The 20,925-nt window shown below is 43.3% G+C and overlaps 1 protein-coding gene across 1 annotated transcript in view; it reads left to right on the forward strand.

The window, feature by feature from the left end:
* The first annotated feature begins 4,816 nt into the window (after positions 1-4,816).
* C7 (complement C7) overlaps positions 4,817-20,925 on the forward strand; it is a 31,442-nt gene continuing 15,333 nt past the window's right edge. The window contains exons 1-9 of the mRNA XM_054987335.1: positions 4,817-5,016; positions 5,335-5,390; positions 6,951-7,023; positions 9,301-9,442; positions 11,431-11,572; positions 14,801-14,939; positions 16,701-16,835; positions 17,669-17,912; positions 19,169-19,282. Coding sequence (XP_054843310.1) covers positions 5,011-5,016; positions 5,335-5,390; positions 6,951-7,023; positions 9,301-9,442; positions 11,431-11,572; positions 14,801-14,939; positions 16,701-16,835; positions 17,669-17,912; positions 19,169-19,282 — 1,051 coding nt within the window. The 5' untranslated portion in view covers positions 4,817-5,010. The remainder of the gene's footprint in view (positions 5,017-5,334; positions 5,391-6,950; positions 7,024-9,300; positions 9,443-11,430; positions 11,573-14,800; positions 14,940-16,700; positions 16,836-17,668; positions 17,913-19,168; positions 19,283-20,925) is intronic.

Genomic DNA, 20,925 nt, shown 5'->3' on the forward strand with positions numbered 1-20,925 from the left:
GAAACTGCAAGCAGGACATTATGTGTACATCTCCACCAAACACTAGCAACCTAGTAAAAAACTTGGATGGAAATTTTTGGGGCCTTCCCAGTAAAGAAATTAATAAATGAAGTGACTGTAAAGGTTGACTTCCCAAAGAACTTAAAAAACATCCACCCAGTATTTCACTTTAGCCTACTGAAAAAAGCTCCCCCTCCCCCAGACAAATGGCACCCAGAGCGTGGAGCTCCCCGCCCCATCCTAGTGGATGGACAAGTGCACCATGAAATAGAAGACATCCTGGACTCTAAATTAAAACGTGGAAAACTTTTTTACTTGGTTCGTTGGAAATATTTTGCTGAGAGTCACAGGGAGTGGGTAGCGAGCTCAAACATGAATGCTCCAAGGCTTATAAACAAATTTCATAAACTCTACCCTAACAAACCTGGCCCTGCCTGGTGAGGGGGCGGCATTCTTGGGGGAGGAAGTATGTCATATATGCCAGCATACCTGCCAATATTGTGTTATGCATTTTGTGCAGATCATAACTTTGCTAAGGTTGTAATCTGTATTTTGTATAACTCATCTGAGAGTGTGTAAACCGCTAATTTACAATGCACTGAGCTAGTGGGGGCTGTCTGTTATCTATTGCAGGTATTTACTTCCACTTCTGGAGCAAGTGTCCTTGGATGCCAGCTGCAAGCAGCGAGCAATGTATCTTTTCTCAGAGACTGTGATGATTTCACTCTGTACTCTGTGTAGCCTAAACTAATCAGTTCCCATGTAACTCTTTGGGGTTTCGCGCCAGAATGTCAACAAACCCAAAAGGCAGGAAGTTTCCCTATAATTAGTGGTGTCCATTTTTGAATAGTCACTTTTGCCAATTGCTACCTGTGTGTGAACACCTTGGACTGTATGGATCTCTAATAAAGTTGCTTCAACTGGAACACCTGTGTGTTAACGGTGGAGAACTTGAAGGGACCTAACTGCCAGGGACTGACAAGAATATTTAGAGTTTCTGAGAGAACAAAAACAGTTTGAAAGGGGAAAGTGGAAAGTTGAAATAGAACTTAGAACTCTAGAGATGGAAAGACAAACAAATTTGGAAACAGAAAGATTACAATTAGAAAGAGAAATACTTAAGAACGGGGATAAAAAGGAGGGAAACCCTGAACCCACAGCTGATTTTCCTTGAGTTACTCCCAAAAGATTTTATGGGATACGTGTCAGGAGAAGACCCACAAATCTTCCTGTCAGCTTTTGAAAGGTCTGCACAGAACTGGGGAATACCAGAGACACAATATATTACAATCCGGTCACAGATCTCCCTGTGTCATACATGGTGCTACTGATATATTAAATCTGTTTCTCTAATCAAAGCTGCAGTTTTAGTTTGAGTCCGTTTGTGTTGGCATTTCTTTCGACTTTTTAGTGACTTATGTTTTCAACAAGTTTCACTCCACAAAGCACTTTAACTGCAAACGACTCACTCTTGTGCTTTAGGTGTTAGGTTTCAGTACTGCCCTACCTTGCATGATATACCTGGCTTCTACTTTATCCTTTGCATGTTGTCAGGATAATAGCTATTTCACACCAAAGTCAATCTGACAAGATTTGCAATGGTTTTTGACATATCAGTCTCATCCTGTGAACAGTTTAACACAAGTTTTGGTCTGCATCAGTTAATTTTGTTACTGTCCCCAGTAAATCACTTTCTCTATTTTTACAGTTTAGGGCTGCCTATTTAAGTATTGTTAGATCACCATATTCATATTAAGCTACATGTTAGAGATGTCATACTTCAAAAATGTAACTTATTCACCAGAACTTCTAGATCTCAGTTCTCTCACTAGATGAATCTTACCTTTAGTGCACATGTATACATACTAAAGCTCCATCCTTTGTACTGCCTAGGGTTGCCAGCACTGTCTCAGCAAATGCTGAGACATTTTGAGAAACCTGCTTAAGTAGGGTGGAGTTTGGGGAGGATGTGTTGTCACGTGCAAGCGAAACTCTAGGAATTTCCCCTAATCTCTATGGTCTTTATGGTACAAAGACACAGGGATAGTCCTAGAGCTTCACTTAGGGTTGCCAGCTCCAGACTGGGGAATTCCTGGAGATTCAGGGGGTGGAGTAGAGCAGGTTTTGGGGAGAGAAGGGAGCTCAGCAGGGTAGAACACCATAGAATCCACCCTCTAAGGGCGAAGCTACAAGTGACGAATGACACTTGAACGGCAAGTGTATTTCTCCCTGTTCACTTGCACTCCACTCAATCCACTTGCCGTTCAAGTGTTATTTGTCACTTGTAGCTTGGCCCTGAAGCAGCCATTTTCTCCAGGAAAATTGATTTCTGTCATCTGGAGAGTAGTTGTAATTCCATGAAATCTCCAGGCCCCACCTAGAGATTGGCAACCCTAGCACTGTGGAGGCCATTTCTGGTCATTTTTTCTCCCTCTCTTCAATTTTTCAAGGGTGGAGGGTTGGGGCTGAGGGCAGGGCTTTACATACTGTTGGCAGGCATATGGCAAACCTTGTACAGCTTGCTGTCTCACACACTGCTGCTGCAGGCTATGAGGTCTATTTTAAACAGCTGATAACATAATGTACGACAATTAGGCTTTGCTTCTATAATAACTTTAACCCAAAGAACACATGCCGTCTTGGCTTTTAAATCAGCGGGGGCCAAGCTATTGCAAATTCAAAGTACATTTACCACAATATACAGCAGGTGGAGTAAAGCCTTCAGCAAAGTATAATAGCAGTGGCCAAGCATGAGTAGAACTTCTTGTGATCCTTGTGAAAATAGGAGCATTTCAAGTATGTCCATTCATCTGTGAAAAGTTAGAGGGCATCTGGTGGTAAAAACATAACAACAATGCAATCCTCTGCAGAACTACTCCAGTCTAAACACACTGAGATAACTATGCACAGAACTAAACTATAAATAACTGGCATTTTGCCACCATTTAATAGTACCTCCCCCTAAAGTGTTACCCAAATGGGGGGCCTCCTTGAGAACTGGAGGAATTAGCATTTAAGAAGGTGCAGTGAGAGCGGGTAACTGGGATCTCCACCAATGTATGCCAGATTTGTTCCCTTAGAGAAACTCTTAAATGAACAGGCAAATGCTCTAGAGGAAAGGTTTCTTTATTAAGAGAGCAATAAAAGGCAAACACAAAGAAAATCACACATAGCATACACACAGTGCTAACTAGAAAATCAGGGAGGAAGAGGGAGAGAGATTTAGGGTAGGGTGATATTTACCAGTCTAGGACACGGAGGACGCTTGATGTCCTGTGTTTGCCAGATGGGAAGGGCTTATCAGGTCCTTGAATAGCCCTGATTGGGAAGGTGGGTGAGGGAGGGTACTGAAGAGTGTTGATGAGATAAAGCAGAACTCCTGGAAGTCCTCTTTGTTCCACTGTAGTGCTTCTCCTGGGGGTGGAGGAGCAGTTAGTCAATCTGACACACCTTCTGGTAATTTTCCAACTCCAGCTGGGGTTGGCATCTGTTCTGCCTGGCCAGACAGTGGCGTTTTCTTCATGGCACACTTTAAGCCGGTGATGCTGAGCATTCATGCCGATCAGTGCAGAAACAGCTTGGGGTCCCATCATTCTGCACTGCACAACCTTGAGGCGATTTGGTGTCTGCTGATGAATTGAGATGTGTCTGTTTGGAGCCACATTTTGTGGGGGCTGAAGCTGACATTTTTTAAAAAAAATTCGCATGTGTGGTAATGTTGCAATGTTGGAACCCATCCCCCCCTCCCTGTATTTGCTGATTGGGCTGTCCCATGCCCACTGGAGAGGCAATTGGTGGCAGAGTTCTGGGGGGAAACTTATACTTTTCATGCTTGTTTCATTCTAATTTTTTTTTTAAAGCTAAGACAGGAGAAGGTTAAAATGCTGCTACTTCATTCCCTCCCGGTAGCTTATCTGCTGCTTTGTTTTGCAAATGGCTGTGCAAAACGCTTGGGATTTTTTCCTCTTTGGCATTAGGAGAAGCCTCAAACATGCCGGGAGGGAGGGAAAAGCAGCCATTTAACCCTTTCCTGGCTTTTAAAACCAGCAGGGAATAAGCAGTAATGTTATGACTCATTCCTGGCTTTGAAAAAAAATAATAAGCGAACGGAGAAGCAGCCTTATGACCCTTACTTTGCTTTACTGATAAAAATGGCAGAAAAGGAGTTCAGAGAGCTGAGGAGGGTGGGGGTGGTTACCAGTGGACAGACCAATCAGCTCCTGGGGGAAAGGAACAGGTGGGCACGAGAAGCAGAATGGGAGTTTTTGATTTTGCGCGGACATAACATGTGCCAGCAGCAACTGGGCAGCTGCTTAAAAAAAATCGTGGAATGTGCGTAGGGGAAAAAACAGGGGAAAGATGGACAAAAACCGTTTCTGCCTCCCTTGATTCCCTTGCATCTGCAGAACTCTGGAGAACATGGGAAACAGAATAGCATCTGAAACACTGTAAAGTGACCATGCAGAAAACATCAGTGTTTTGTGCTTAAGGCACATGAGGAAAAGGGGTTTATGATATTCCATATTCATAAACTGCCTTTTCAGTAAGGAGAAGGGGTATGACTGCTAACAAAAGGGCCACCCAAGAGAGCCAATAGACCCCGACTGGTTGTCGAGCTGACCTCTGACATCATATAAGGAAAACAATTTGCTCTCATTCCTTTCATTAAGTATTTCCTCATAGCTGAATTCCCCTCCTTTGCAATATAGGAAGCCAAGCTTTGATTTAGACTCTTGTTTCTAGTCTTTTTAAGATACTGAGAAGTTGCAAGAACCGGCTGTTTGTGTGTCCCCAGAGGTGGTGAGATGGTTTAGTATTAACATTCCTCTGTGTTGCTTAAGGCTTCTCAAAGTGAGAAAAAGCAGAAGGGAGAGACTCTACAAGAAAGAGTCTGTCTCCAGAAGTTTCGAGACAGACAGACCGACGACTTCTCCCCCTGTTTTCTTCTCCCAGAGGTGGAACAATTCTTTCACTGCTAGTAGCTGTATAGCTGAGTAGATATCTCGAACCATGAAGGTAAGACGATCACTGAGCCAGTCTCTACCAGAATGAAACAAATGCTAATGAAAGATTAATTTGTTCTGAAGAGCTCTTGGGCAGAAATGCACAGGATAGAAGTAGAACTGCAAGGGGAAAAATGAATTTTGGTGATGTCAGGAGCTGTAAGTGGAAGGTGTATGTATTTAAAAATCAACAATACTGGCAGTAGCAATTGCTCGGCGTACACTTTGTTTGATTAGAACAAATGTTATCTAAACATATGCACATTTTAATTAAAAATAATAAAAATAAACAAGCTTTTCTTGTCTCCTATCCTTTTAAAAAAAAAAACAGGCGCTTGAAATTTTCATTCTGGCAGAAATTGTGGGCTGCTTTCCTGTTTTTTCTAGGTGAGTGATTCTTATATAAGGAGTGGAGAAGCTTTGCCTATATTTTTATTGTATCTTGGGGCAGGATAAGGGTAACTAGTATTTTAAACTTGTCTGGGATATGTTTGGGATATATATTGTCACCACCACCTTTTTCTGATAGAGTTCATGTGCTCTATACTCCTGGCAAAAATTCAACAGATAAAACTGAGAACAAAGACACCATTATCTGAAAAATTTCACAAGTTGAATTTCTCTCTCTTTTGTGTAGCTATTAATAGGCGCAGGAGCCCTGGCAGACAAAAAGTTAACTATGTACTCTTCATGCTAGGCTTCCTTCATATTAAAATGGTTAGAGTACTTGTTTCGCACTTTTTTAACTTTTGAAAGTGTTTTGAAATTTCCATTATATTTATCCTCATAACTTTATGCTCGGGTTGCTACTTGCTGTGCTATCCCACCCTGTTATGCTTTCAAACTTTCCATGCTAAGCACCTTTACAAAAGAGTAAGTCCCATTGAATTCAGCAGGACAAATTTCTGAGCAAGCCTGAGTTTAACTTTCACCACACACCTTCCAGGGCTGGGAAGAGTTGCTGCTGTTTCTCCCTTTTTCTGAAGCAGCCGAAACGTGTGCCCCTGATGGCTGCCATCTGTCTTCTCAGAGGACTAAGGGTGCCTGAAGCAAACTCCATTCCCAAGGTCATTCGAGATAGGAGGAGACAGATCATGGCCTCAAGATCATGCCCCCCCACCCTTCACCATGTTAACATTCAGCCCAACAAAGAGTTCTTCCGGAGCAGCTAAAAGTTTGCACGCTGTTTAGTGTCGTTTTATTTGGGTTTAATGAATGGCATTATATGGTTTTGGACTTTGGGATGTATCTGAGCTGGTACGCAAGACTGGCTTCCAGTACTAATTGACAGAGAAAGAGAGACAGGCAGGCTGGCAGACATCACAGTCTGTCAGTTGAAGAGGAAATGTCTGCTGTTGCATGTTTACTCAGAAGCAAGTCTCATTTAAATCCATGGGACTTTCTCCCATGTAAATATTATTTTAGTATTAAAGCACTGTAGGTTTGGAACAGGCAAGCGAGCCTGATTAGGACGGAGGCAAGACAATGAGTTGTTCCACATCATCAGTTAAGTATTGGACTTCTCAAACCTGAAGGGGAGGAAGAGGTAATATAGTCTTCAAAACAGTCTGTAAGTTAGAGCAGAACCACAAGTGACAAAAGGCACAGATTGGACACTTGTCAGCTTCCCTCAAGTTTTGATGGGAAATGTAGGCATCCTGGTCTCGCAGCTTGGCTCTCTGACTGCTGTCCAACGGACTTTTCAACTGTCACTTGTCCAACATTCCACCAAGCTGCCTACATTTCCCATCAAAACTTGAGGGCAGCTGACAAATGTCCAATCTGTGCCTTTTGTCACTTGTGGTTCTGCTCTTAGACAGTACTACCACAAACCTGCTACAAGACTTTCATTCTACTTCACTGTTCCTGTATCTATTTCACTGGTCTTCTAAACTTACATTGAAATCCTTGACAATGTTCTTTTCTCTTAAAAAAAAATCCCCACAGGCCTGCTCCAGTCCACTGCACCTGGAATCCATACAGTCCTTGGTCAGAATGTGACGGCTGTAGTAAGACCCAGGTATGCTATAAGTGTAGGTTGTGTTGCCCACTGCGTTCCAAAATCAGGATCCTCACGTTCTGTTCTTTTGGACTAACCAAATCTATATCTCATCCTCATGGATGCTAAGCCAGGCCTTGATGGTATGACTGAATTACGTGATAAACCTGTCTCTTGCACTGCATGTAACCTTTTCAATGAGAATTGTGTTTCACTGTAGCTGTATGTTTTTTAAAACATATCTTCGGAAACAACAGCCTGGATCTTACCACTCTGCTCAGCAAAGTTTGAAATTTTCCCTGCTGGAGGAAAGCTGTTGAAGTGGCAGGAAGATCACCCCATAGGCCTGAGGAAAGTTTCAGACTTTGCAGAGAGTGGTAAGATACATCCCAATATAAAAACAATCCAGGATATAATATAGGATATGGGCTATAGGATATGATTAAAACAGTATCATTAAAAAGGAACTCTCTCTGTGTATTTCTAGAGATGAATAGAAAGCTCTTGCCACACTGATGGAAAAACATGTAGGCTTAAGTTTTGTCAGACATCTGGAGGACGGCATCTCCAAAGTAGTGATAAATTAACATCTTTTTTTTTCATTGTTTTTTATTTCCTATGTTGTCATTTTGAACGGTTTCAGCCCATCCACATTCACTGCTATTGCCAGTGATTCATTCCTTTCTTTTATGTGTTTTTGCACAATTTGTACAATATTTTTATGTTCAGTGTATGTCATCTATATACACAACACACACACACACACACACACACACACACCACATATGGTTTATTGACATACGACACTGAAAAATGCATAGATAGAAAATTCCTTGCATGAAAACAGAAAGTAGAGCAAAAACAAAGCCTTGTGGGTTTGATTGCAAAATCAAAAAGGGGATACTCAAATCCAACCAGCAAGCTTGCAACATTCTGTAGTGTCCCTGTTTTGAAGATGGAGACGAGAGTGGCTACCAAGAATGTTTGCCTGGATCATGTCTTTTACTGTTCTAATCAGAGAAAGGGCAAGCTCCATTCTGAGTTTGCATTTATCTGAATGATGAAAAAAATATACAAATGAGGCATTAAGAGTGCAATTCTCTGCTTGTTTACTCAGAGATGATAAGTCCCACTGAGTATTTCTCCCTAGTAAGTATGCATAGGATAGCAGCTTTAACCTGGTGTAAGAATGTGTAAATTCTCCCTTTGCTTTGCCCTGATGCTACAGAAGATTGACTATACTCATATGCAAGTCTTCTTCCATGAAGCCTTTAGGGAACCATTTGTGCTGCCGACAACAGTCAAACAGTATCTTCTGGAACATTTCCTAGTAGCACATCTTCATTGCCCTGTAATTTCCAGAAAAGGGAAGGGGGACTTGGGTGGCAGCATTTGGGGGGGGGGAGTGCAGAAAGGAGAGTATTCTTCCCCTCCTCCTGACTCTGGTGCACTTTCAACCTCTCCCCACTCCTACTTACTCAACAAGACCTGAGTTATATCTTCTAGCTGTCTCTTCTAGCTTGACCTTCAGCCTACCAAGACTGGCAAATATCTAGTGCGTTGCAATATTCATGTATTTTATTTAGAAAATTTGTATGCTGCCTCTGTAGAACGGCTTAAGGTGATTCACAACACCTTAAACACAGTAAATAAACACAATAAACACAGTAAAAACAATAAAAATATCATCCCAATGAAAAGTAAATAAAACAAGCCGAGCCAGAAAAAGCAGTGATTTATTCTGTTCTGGGGAAACGTGATACATGAATGAGGGTTTCTCTGACCTTAAGGGCTTGCTTTGTTGTTTCCCTGGAAGGTGCACGAAGGTCATCTGGGTGCATGGATTGAGAACTCTAGTTATGAATTTCCTGCATTGTGCAGGGGTGTGGACTAGATGACCCTGGAGGTACCTTCCAGCTCTATGCTTCTATGCTTCTAAGTGATGCTTTCTTGTGCGAGAGCCCCATACCTGTTTTCTCAGGATTGCAACTTGACAACCTTACATGCAGCAAATACACATTGCATGAAATCAGCACCATTACAGAAGCATGAAGATACCTTGGGATGTAACCACACACTGTGGTTTTTCAAATGTGATCAATGTTCCCCATCTCTCTGTAAGTCAGGAAGTGGGGACTGCCAGCACACCTCAAACTAGGATTTATATTTGGATCTCACTAAGAGAAGTAGCCATTTGCTCCCCTGCTCTCCGACTTCTTATACTTCTGGCTCTATGTACAAGTGCCAAAAGTCAGAGTGCCATCTGGGCACATCTCTAAAGGCCTGTTTTGGATTTAGATTCGCAGACGAACAATAGAAGTCTATGGACAGTTTGGAGGACATCCATGTTCTGGGAAGTCATTCGAATCCCGTTCATGTATTCCTGCAAGAGGGTGCCCAACAGAGGATGGCTGTGGCGATCGTTTTAGATGTTCTTCAGGTATGTTACTCCAGGTCTACAGGTTGGAAGAAGGCTCCATAATCCGGAGTGAAGCTTCAAATTTTACTGAGCAGAGTGGTGGTACGTTGTATGTCTGCAAGTGGCCTTTGCCAGTATTTTAAAGGTAAATTCGCACCCATGCCCTCCCCCACCCCATTTGGGTTAAGACCATGATGCAAGGGGAAGGCGCATTTGTCAGCAGGGGGGTTTGCAGATGGAAACCACCCATTTTGCACTGTTAATAGCCCTGGAGGAGAAATTCGGTGGGCTCCAACTTTCTGTTCCCTGCTCAGACGCCCTGATCTAGATCGGAGGATTCTGCAGCTGCAATGTACATACCTTTCGAAAATGCTGCTAAGTTCAGATCGCAGATCTTTCAGCATCTTGTGGGTTTTAATCTGCAAAACAGATGCAAGCAAATCAACAAAACCCGGGATTGCAGGCCAAGATCCAAAGCCTGGAATGAAAAACTTACTGAGGAGGAGGAAAAAGTTTCATAAATTCAAAACTGGAAGCTGAGTCCTTGCAAATTAATATATAGCTTATATATTGATAAAAGCTTTTTATATACTACAAACAAAATGTCTGTGTGGGTGATGATAGCAAGGGAGATCAGCCACTATAATTTAATAAAAATTAACAGGGTGGCTTTTCCCCCCCAGGAGTGGGTGGTTGCATTTTATTATTTGTAGCTACTTCTACATTTGCTCAGGCTAGATAAACTTTGACAAACGGAAGCTTTGCTGTCTGAGGAGCTGTATTATGAATTGTCAAATTGTCGGCACTACTTAGAACACCTGGGCCGATTCCAGACGGCCCTCCCCATCCTGAAATGTCGCGCGTCGTCGCACGGAAAACGCGAAATATCGCGTTTTCTCGCGCGAGTTTTGTGCGATGTCGCGCAAAACTCGCGCAAGAAAACACGATATTTCGCGTTTTCCATGTGACGACGCGTGATGTTTCGGGATGGGGAGGGCCATCTGGAATCGGCCCTTGCCCTCTTGAAAAAAGCAAGACAATTATTTTAAGGAACATATTTTGGTCTGCTACAGCCACACTTCATTTATTCAATTAAAAAATCATTTAAAACTTTTGTGGCACCATATCAAGTGGATATTTGTTTGGAAGTAAAATGCCAAAGATTGAATCCTGAGTAATATTTCAAATTGCTCAAGGACTACTTCACATGGGACACAAGTTTCCCAGCTTCCACCTGCCCCCCACAAAAAATTCTCTGTTCCCATAGAGACCCAAAGTGCCCCCTCTGAAATTCTGTTCCTGGGGCACAAGAAATCACACTCTATGAGCCCAAATCCTTCCGCCAGTGGAAATACTAGTCGGGACCCAAGCCTGTATTAGGATTGTTCTACTAAAATTTGTATTGGGTAAAAAGTGCACACTTAGAATGCAGAAGGCCCCAGGTTCAGTCCCTGGTATGTCCAGTTAAAGTATTTCAGGTAGCAGGAAAGACCTTTATCTGCATGAAAACTTGGAAAGTCTCCGCTTGCCAGACTAGACAGGACTGGGCTTTGGACCTGGGTGTAAGGTGTGGTTTGTATGTTTGTGGCAAATAAAATATCTTTGATGAGTGGGGGGGAAACCCCAAATGTCTATGTATCAGTAGACTGGTATTTCTTTTTTGTGTAATACTTTTCAGTAAGGACTAGCTCCAAACTGCGATTGTGTCTAATTGAGGCAAGGGCTATCAGTGAACATTATTTGGTTTCCACCCATAGCATCTGATTTTTGACATTCTAAAAGAGCAGAGTGCTTGCTTGAAGTACTTACTCTGCAATAGAAGAGACCCGGGAGACAAAATTCCAGAGTCCCCAGTCAACCTGAAGCTCCTGGAACTGAACAAGCCTTTTGGTTCAGTTTCATGTGATGCTTTGTCATGTATGGGAGATGTGAGGGTGGGTGACCCAGTTCTCTGCACGGTGGCTCTTGGTAGCACTGATTAATTGTCGCCTTCTTCTTTACGGCCACAGGGCAGTGCATAAGCATGTCATTGGTGTGCAATGGAGATCATGACTGTGAAGAAGACAGTGCGGATGAAGACCGATGTGAGTCGCTCAAGGTGGTTTGCGACATCGATAAACCACCTCCTAATGTAGAACTGACAGGAACAGGGTAAGGTCCTTAGTAGTTCTTATTGCAATTATGGTTGGTCATTTGTCTGTAATAATGTATAATGTTTAACATCTACAGAGGGCATTCCAAGCATTGAAAGCATTTTGCACACATTATATTATGGATGCATGATGTGCGAGTACCTTTTCACTGGATTTTTATGCTAAAGGGGTCTGTACTTGCTAGGGTTGCCAACCTCCAGGTAGTGGCTGGAGATCTCCCGGAATTACAACTGGTCTCCAGGCCACAGAGATCTGTTCACCTGGAGAAAATGGCTACTTTGGGGGGTGGACTCTATGGAATTATGCCATGCCAAGGTCCTTTCCCTTCCCAAACTCCACTTTCTCCAGGTTTCTCCAAGTTTCACCCCCCCCCCCCAGATCTCCAGGAATTTCCCAACTTGGAGCTGGCAACCCTAGTACTTGCTGAGATCGAGACGGTAAAGACGTTGGGGTAGTAGGGGATACTGGATAGCTCAATGTGTCGCAGCAGTGAAACAGGCAAATTCTATGCCGGGGATTATTAGGAAAGGGATTGAAAATGAAATGGCCAATATTATAATGCCCCTGTATAGATCTATGGTGCAGCTCTGGTCACCGAATCTCAAAAAGGATATTGCAGAGCTGAAAAAAGTACAGAAGAGGGCAATCAAGATGATTAGAGGATTGGAGCACCTTTCCTGTGAGGAAAGGCTGAAGAGTCTGGGACTTTTCAGTTTAGAAAAGAGACAACGAAGGGAGGACACGACAGAAGTTATGAATTTTATTTTGTAAGCCGCCTTGTGCTCCTTTAGAGGAAAGGCAGCTAATGAATGCTTTAAATAAATTAATGCATAGGGTAGAGAGGGTAGACATGGCTGCTTCCACACACGTTGGATAATCCACTTTCAATACTCTTTAGTGAACATTTGAAACTGATTTTCCATGTGTGGAACAAAAAATCCACTTCAAAAGGATTGCGAAAGTGCATTGAAAGTGTATTATTCAATGTGTGTGGAAATGGCCATAGAGAACTTTCTTCTTCCTCTCGCACAATACTAGAACTTGAGGGCATCCAATAAAGACGATGGGCAGTAGATTCAGGACAGATAAAAGGAAATGCTTCTTTATACAGTGAGAGCCAAGCTACAAGTGATGAATTACACTTGCCTGGCAAGTGAACAGACTCACGTTATTCCTCCCTGTTCACTTGCCATTCACTTACTCTCCACTTGATCAAGTGGAGCGCAAGTGAATGGCAAGTGAACAGGGAGGAATACACGCGAGTCTATTCATTTGCCAGGCAAGTGCAATTTGTCACTTGTAGCTTGGCTCTGAGTGATTGAAATGTGGAATTCACTGCCAGAGGATGTATTAATGGCAGCAGGCACAGACAACTTTGAAAGGGGATTAGACAGATTCCTGGAGGATAGGCCTGTCGGTGTTTACTAGCCATGGTGACTACAGGGAACTTCTACATTCAGAACAGCAAGATTTGGGCCCAGTAGCACCTTTGAGACCAACTAGATTTCCAGGGTGTGAGTTTTTGAGAGCCAAAGCTGCCTTGAGGCAGTGAATACCAGTGCCAGGAGGTAACTTCAGGGTAAGACCTCAGCCTCTATGCCTTCTTGTTAGCCCTCCAAAGTAACTGTTTAACCACTATGTGAGACAGGATGCTGGACTATTTATTTTATATTTATTTATCTAAAACATTTAGATGAACACTTGTCTGATCCAGCGGGGCTCTTCTTATGCTCTCTCCCGTGATTCCTCAAGGGTCTCCCTCTTGTTTCGTTTAACCTGGGTGAAATGCTTCAGTCCTTTAAAAGCGCATTTGCATAGTGGTCTGGAGGCACGCTGAGGTCAGAGCACACAAACAGGAGGGCATAGTGTGGGAGCAGCTTGGCCTTGACCTTTGCAAGAACAGATTGCTCAGATTTAAGAGCCATGATCAAGTCTGAGGTTCCATAGGGCCAGGTAGATTCACTAGATCCTTATATCAAATGAGGGCTGCTGAAGTAGGAAGTAGTTAAGTGTTGCAACACCTTCTTCCCTGCAGGACTGGGAATCATGTAATCTCTCTTTTCATCTAATGGCCACAGTGATACAGATAGTGATGTCTGGTTCGGATTGTTAAAGTCCCCAGGGGAGCTGCTGTAGCATAGTGTCTGGGCCGCAAATCAGGACTCTGCGGGTTCTAGTCCCACTACTGCCACGAGCTCAGCAGGTGGCCTTGGGTAAGCCACTCCTCTCAGCCGCAGCTCTCCACTTGTATTGTAGAATTACTGACAACACTATCTTTGTTCACCGCTCTGAGTGGGCACTAAACTGTCCAGAAGGGCAGTGTATAAACACGCTGTTGTTCTTGTTGTTTTTATTAGTTCTGATCCTAGGTCCTCACAAGTTTCATATTACAGATATTACATTTGTGTGAGTGAGCAAGTTGTTCCTTTCACATGTGTGCTTGCCTCTCCACATCTAATCTTACGAGCCACTGCCTCAGCAGACTGGCTCGCAAGGTTGGTTTTGAACTACTGCAATGCCATAGCTTGGTGGATTCATTCTTGGTCCATTTGCAAAACTTCAGTACAAAGGCTAGGTGATTAGTTAAAAGCAAACCAATTACAGGCTTGGTTTTTGTTTTGTTTTGTTATTTTTAACATCCCAGCTGCCTTGTGGCTGATCTCAATTTGGAATGAACAAAGGAAAAACCAACCGGAGCAGATTGGCCAAGATTGTTCTTCATGTTGCATTAATTTTAGATAGAAATGAGATTGAAATGAAGTATGGGTAGTTGCTATAGAGATAAACTGCATTAGAATTAGCAGGTATTTGCGGCCTGCTGTCAACACAATCTAGGAGAAGTTTTTTTTTTTCCTTTCCCCTAATGTAACATGCTGCATTGGGGAATTGCACAGTGGTTCTACCAATAAAGGATTTAATTATTAAAGAATTATACTCTGTAATGTGCATAGTTTTTTGCTACTTTGAACATAGGGGTGTATACTCTGTTCTGCTTAAGTGCAGAGCTTTCCTCTGGTGCGAGGAGTCTTTCCTTTGCAGAGGGAGCTCTTCTACTAGTGGAAGAGACTCGACCCAGAGGAAGTCTCATGGTACTGGAGAAAGGCTCTAGAACGGTCTGCCACAGTCTATAGTTGTACTGATATTCAGTTGCTATTGGTGTTTCTAACTCCTGTCAGCTTTAGAGCCTGTAATTCTGCCATGTCTTCTCACGTTTCCTTTGTTGCAGCTTTGATGCGCTTACAGGTGAGACCAAAGGAAGAGTCATCCACACAAAGAGCTTTGGGGGCCAGTGCAGAAAGGTGTTTAGTGGTGACCAGAGAGAATATTACCGGCTAAGTGACAGCGTCCTTGCTTACACATTCCAGGTGTGCTTGTTTTAGCTTTTTTAGCGACAGGATTAATTTCACGGTTCTTTTTTAAAAACCGTTAATGCAATGGTGTTACCGTGCAGGATAGATTATAGTGCATGGCCACAATCCCTGCAGATGCTCCTTGCTGTTTATGGCTAGTGATTTGATCTAAAAGCCACTTTTTTAAAGCAGTTTATACGTTTTATACAGTTTATACATCCTAGTTTATACATTTTTGAGAAACATGGTAGGTATAAGAAGAGATAAGCCATCATATGTGGAATGCTGGTCCCACCCACCTATGCAAATTTTCCAAACGCAGCACAGTACGTGCACATGTACAAACAGTTTCTATGAATGTTGGTGCTGTGTCCCACATACGGGCAAACATATCTAGATGGATATAGGACCAATGTACTTGGTTGCAAGTGGGGTCAGAGCTAGTACACTCATTCCTGCTCCTCCTGTATATATTTTGGCTTGTCTCTTCACAGGGTCGTGTCTACATGGCTAAGTGGTGAAGCTAGGGTTGGGTGGATGTCTTTTCTTCCCGTCCACTCCAGCCCGCTCCACTCCACTCTTTTGCTTCATCCAGGGTTCCATTCCATGTCCTGCCAATGATCCCCCCTGAACATCTGTGAATTTAGTTTGTATAGAGGTACACATAGTACGGGCTGGCAATAAAGAAATTGAAATCATTAAAGATTTTCTATTCCTTGGTTCAATCATCAATCAAAATGAAGACTGCAGCCAAGAAATCAGAAAGAGATTGAAAGTTGGAAGGACAGCCATGAAGGAACTAGAAAAGATCCTTGAGTGGAAGGAAGTGTCATCAAGGACCGAGATCAAGATACTATGGTATTCTCCATTACTCTCTGTGGAGGTGAAAGTTGGACAGTGATGAAATCTGAAAGGATGAAGATTGATTCTTTTGAAATGTGGTGTTGGAGCAGAGTTTTACAACTACCACAGATGCTAAAAAAATGTGGGTTTTACATCAAATCAAACCAGAATTCTCTGTAGAAGCTAAAATGACGAAACTGAGGCTATTGTACTTTGGTCACATCACGAGAAGACAAGACTCACTAGAAAAGACAATAATGCTAGGAAAAGTGGAAGGCAGTAAGTGAGAATCTTCACACACACAAAAAGTCCCAGGAGTATGCATGCAGTTCCTCATTATGGACAACTCAGCTCAGAGCATTTCAAAAGGATCCCTACTTACATATGAGTACTCCTTCCATCACACGGTCCCCTTGAGCATAGAAATATAGTGTGTCAGGGAGAAGGCTACACTAAACTTTTTCTCTCACATGTACGTGCAGAGATATTTCCCGATGGGGGAAAGCATGAAACATGTGATTGCACTTGCAACCTGAACTGATACAAACCAGGAAAAACTTTCCCACTTGAGCCTGTTCAATATATAAATTGGCCCTTATGTCTCATTGAAAGCAATGGAATGGGATTTGGCCATGCATATGTCCCATAAGTTACCTAGAGTCTTCAGTCCTCTAGGTAAGAAGTGCTATGAGTACTGGGCACAGTATATAAAATGGTAGGTACTGTTATGTCTAGATGGTTCATATTGTTTATGTTGGATTAGCATCACTTAAGTAACTCTGCAGAGATTGCAGAGATTACATGGTTTTGTTTTTTTAAAAAATGTTGGTATACTTTCTAAACACGTCCTCGAATCTGTGCCAAGAAGTACAGCAAAGGAGACTAGTAAGCAGTAGAATATGATTAATAAAAGGGCTTTTTTTTCTTCTGCAGGTGAAAATTGAGAATGATTTCAGCACTGAGTTTTACGACAGTAGCTGGTCTTACGTGAAGCACACAGTGAACACTGTAACTTCAAGTCACGGCTATGATTTTAACCCCAGCTCACATTCTATGGGTAGTTCAAAGGTAAATACTTCCGAGTCCTCCTTCTTTCTCCAGGTCCTCTTTCTTTCTCCAGGGCAGCCATGTCAAAGTCATGCCGTTTTCAGAGCAACATGGCTATAGCAGAACTATAAACTACCATAATGGTTGGAATCAACATAAAGCCACAGGTTCACAGGACCAATCACTCGTGGAAGGGCATGGAAGGGAATGCTATGAATGCAGCCACAAGCTTGCCTCCTCCTCTCCCATACTTTTGTAGGTGAGGGTGAGCAGTAACTGAACAACCCAAATCTTTTGCCCATTTGAGATCAAAATGGTATACTTAATCAGGGGTCATTTTGTAGAAAAAGAGCTGCAGGAACTCATTAGCATAACGCATTAGCACAACTCATTTGTATATGCCACGTCCCTTGACATCACCTATCCTAGCTGTTTTGGACCCAATCCTGGCCATTCAGGGATGAAATTGGGCCCAAAATGGCAAAAAGGGGCTGAAAATGGCTGTAAAGGGGCCCAAAATGGTCATGATTGCTGAGCGGGAGAGTGATCCACCACCTGTCATGGACATTTTGGGCTCTAATAGGGCCATTTTGGCCCTGATCCAGGCCAAAATGGGCCTAAAATGGCCGGTAATCAGGTGGGTGGGGCCACCTGACATGTGACCTCTTTGGAGAACTGCCGGAACTGCGTTCCTGTGCGTTCCCCCTCAAAATGAGCCCTGTACTTAACCATTAAAAACAAAGCAGTCATCAATCTATTCTTTATCTATTCTTTATCTATGCAGCCCTCTTAGAAATGTTTTTCTGCCGTTGTGAAAACAGTAGCCTGATTTATTTATTTTCTCCCATTCCTAGAGTAACCACCTCATGGTGATTGAAAACAATGTGGAAGTTGCTCAGTTCATCAATAATCGGCCAGAATTTCTAACTCTCGCCGAGCCCTTCTGGAAAGAGCTTGCCAACCTTCCTGCATTCTATGAGTACAACGCATACCGAAAATTAATTGAACATTTTGGAACACATTTCTTTCGCTCTGGATCTTTAGGAGGACATTACAAAGCTCTGTTTCATGTGGGCACAGATAGTATGAAGGCAACAGGTAATGTGCGGGGGTACTCATTCTAAATAGTAAAAGATTTCCTGGGGAATCTAAATACCTTCTATTCTTATATCTAAAAATAAAGCTACCCTAAAATAGTAGGGGAAGTACAGGGGCATGATATAGCCCAATCTCTTCAGCTCTCAGAAGATAAACAGGGTTGGTGCTTGGACGAGAGACTACCAAGGAAGACACTGTAGAGGAAAGCGATGGCAAACCACCTCTGCTCCTCACTTGCCTTGAGAGCCAGTTTGGTGTAGTGGTGAAGAGCGCGGGACTCAAATCTGGAAAGCCGGGTTTGATTCCCCACTCCTCCACTCAAAGCCAGCTGGGTGACCTTGGGCTAGTCACAGCTCTCTGGAGCTCTCTTAGCCACACACCCCTCACAGGGTGTTTTGTTGTGGGGATAATAATGACATACTTTGTAAACCGCTCTGAGTGGGCATTAAGTTGTCCTGAAGAGCGGTATATAAATCGAATGTTGTTGTTGTTATTGAAAGCCCCTTGCTGGGGATACCATCAGTCGGTTGCAGCTTGACTGCACATACATATGTAAACATACAAGTCTCCATTCTTTTTGAAATGCTTGGGGGGGGGGGAGTTGTTTGTGTGTGCAAGGGGTACAGTTTCAATGAGAAATACCCTTGAAGAACCGCTTATTCCCAGAGCCAACAGGGTGTAGGGGTTAGTGTGCCAGACTAGGATATGGCTGGCACAGGCTCGGATCCCCTCTCTGCCACAGAAGCTTGCTGAGTCACCTTGGGCCAGTCACACATTCTCAGCCTTCTCTTTCTCACAGGATTGTTGTGAGGATAAAATGGGAGGAGAGAACAACGTAAACCACTTTGGGCCCCCACTGAGGATAAAGGCAGGGAATGAATTAAATACATCATTTCAAGCCCACCTGTTAGTTAAGATCTTCTGAGACCCTGCTTGTATGCCGTCACTGGCAGAGTAAATACCACAGACAGGGCCTTCTTAGTTATGGCGTCCTGATTGTCAAATTCACACCCAATGGTGAGCTGCCTGGCAACAAGCTTATTAACTCAGGCAAAAATACACATATTCTTCAGAACTTTTGTTGCGTCTCTCTGCCCTGTGCCTGACTTGTGCTCAATCTGCTGAAGTGACGCATAGACCAGGCTGTCTCAAGAAACACTTGGAGTCTCATTTAGCAGGACGTTCTTGAGCATGCTGTCAGCAGAGCACTGAGCCTTCATCGTATAGTCAAGAACAACTGATATCTTTTGTACTAGGTATGAGCATGAGGGACATGCATGAATGTAGAACATCCGGCTGGAATGCCTTCTTTGTAAAGAAGAGTAAAACAGAATGCACCAAACTGGATACGCTATTACAGCAATCGTCAGGTAACTCCCCTCCTTTCTGTATTACTGCTAATTAATAGTAGGTAAATCAATCATATCAATGAAATGGACATTCCTCTAAAGTAATAAGATCCTCATACAAAAGTTTGACTCCCGTTTTTCAATTGTTGAATGGAAGAGGAAGTTTTGACAAGTGCATCACATCATTTCTCAGGAGGACTTCAGGGATAAGTTGCAATTATAGATATAGAAGAAAACAGGTAACAACTTCCTCCTAGTTTCCGATTATAATTGGGTTCACCATTGACTTCTGTTTGAGTAGCAACAGCTCTATGCGTCTAGGTGCATGCAAGAGAGCAGTGGCTTTGGGCTTGGGGATATTTTCAGGGGCTACTGAAGGCAGCAAATTTACTTGATTCACCTTTCTTGCAACCTGATGCACGTTTCCTGTGGGATATCTTTTCTGGAAACCCCAAATAGTCACCCTGACCAGGTGCAGGCATGGAGAGTTGTGAATTTGGTGATGTTCCTTTATTGTATTACATAATTTTTAACATGAACCCTTACAGGAAAAGGCTTTGTTCTAGTTTCCTTTTCACTTCTTAAGTAGCTTGCTAGCTGATGCTGGTTATGGCTGAGCAGGTAGGGTTGCCAGCTCCAAGTTGGGAAATTCCTGGAGATCTGGGAGATGAAACCTGGAGAAACCTGGAGAAAGTGAGGTTTGGGGAGGGAAAGGACCTTGGCATGGCATAATTCCATAGAGTCTACCCCCAAAAGTAGTCATTTTCTCCAGGTGAACTGATCTCTGTGGCCTGGAGACCAGTTGTAATTCCGGGAGATCTCCAGCCACTACCTGGAGGCTGGCAACCCTAGTAGCAGGACCCAAGCCAAGCCTTGTTTATCTTCCAAGAAAGTTGAACTGTTTTGTTTCTGGGCAGTGTGGATTTGTTACAAGACCTTCTCTTGCAGTCACAACATCACCTCCCCAGTCTTAAATGCTGGGATAACAACATTACAAGGAAGGTGTTAGCCTCTGCCTCTGATATGGGCCGTTTCCACAGTTTCGTGCAAAACTCCCAGATAACAGCATCTTCCTGGTGCGATTTCATGTGAGAAAATGCTGTCTTCCGGGTCTTTCACACAATGTTCTGCAGGCAGGTAAGACGTGTGGAAACGGCCAGGGTTGCCAACCTCCAGGTGGGCCTGGAGCTCTCCCAGAAATACAACTGATTTCCAAAGTACAGAGATAATTTCCTCTGGAGGAAATGGCTGCTTTGGAGAGTGGACCATGTCATGATACCCCCCTGAGGTCTCTCCCCTCCTCAAACCTCCACAGGCCCCACCCCCAAATCTCCAGGAATTTTCCAACCTGAAGTTGGCAGCCCTAGTCTCTGAGGACCAAATCGGGGTACGTGAGACCCACAGGGGAAGGGGGGATTTGAATCAGATCCATGACAGCTCCAGGGAGGAGCACTGGCTCTTTCCTCCTTATACCATTTCCCTGATAGAAATCACCACCTGGAGCTAATATTGACTGCAGTAGGGCAGGAACACAGGTGCCCATATTGTTTGGTGTAGTGGTTAAGAGCAGCAGGACTCTAATCTAGAGAACCAGGTTTGATTCCCCACTCCTCCACTTCAGTCAGTCACAGCTTCTCGGAGCTCTCTCAGCCGCACCCACCTCA

The sequence above is a fragment of the Eublepharis macularius genome, chromosome 8, assembly GCF_028583425.1.
Source record: "Eublepharis macularius isolate TG4126 chromosome 8, MPM_Emac_v1.0, whole genome shotgun sequence".
Classification (NCBI taxonomy): Eukaryota; Metazoa; Chordata; class Lepidosauria; order Squamata; family Eublepharidae; genus Eublepharis; species Eublepharis macularius.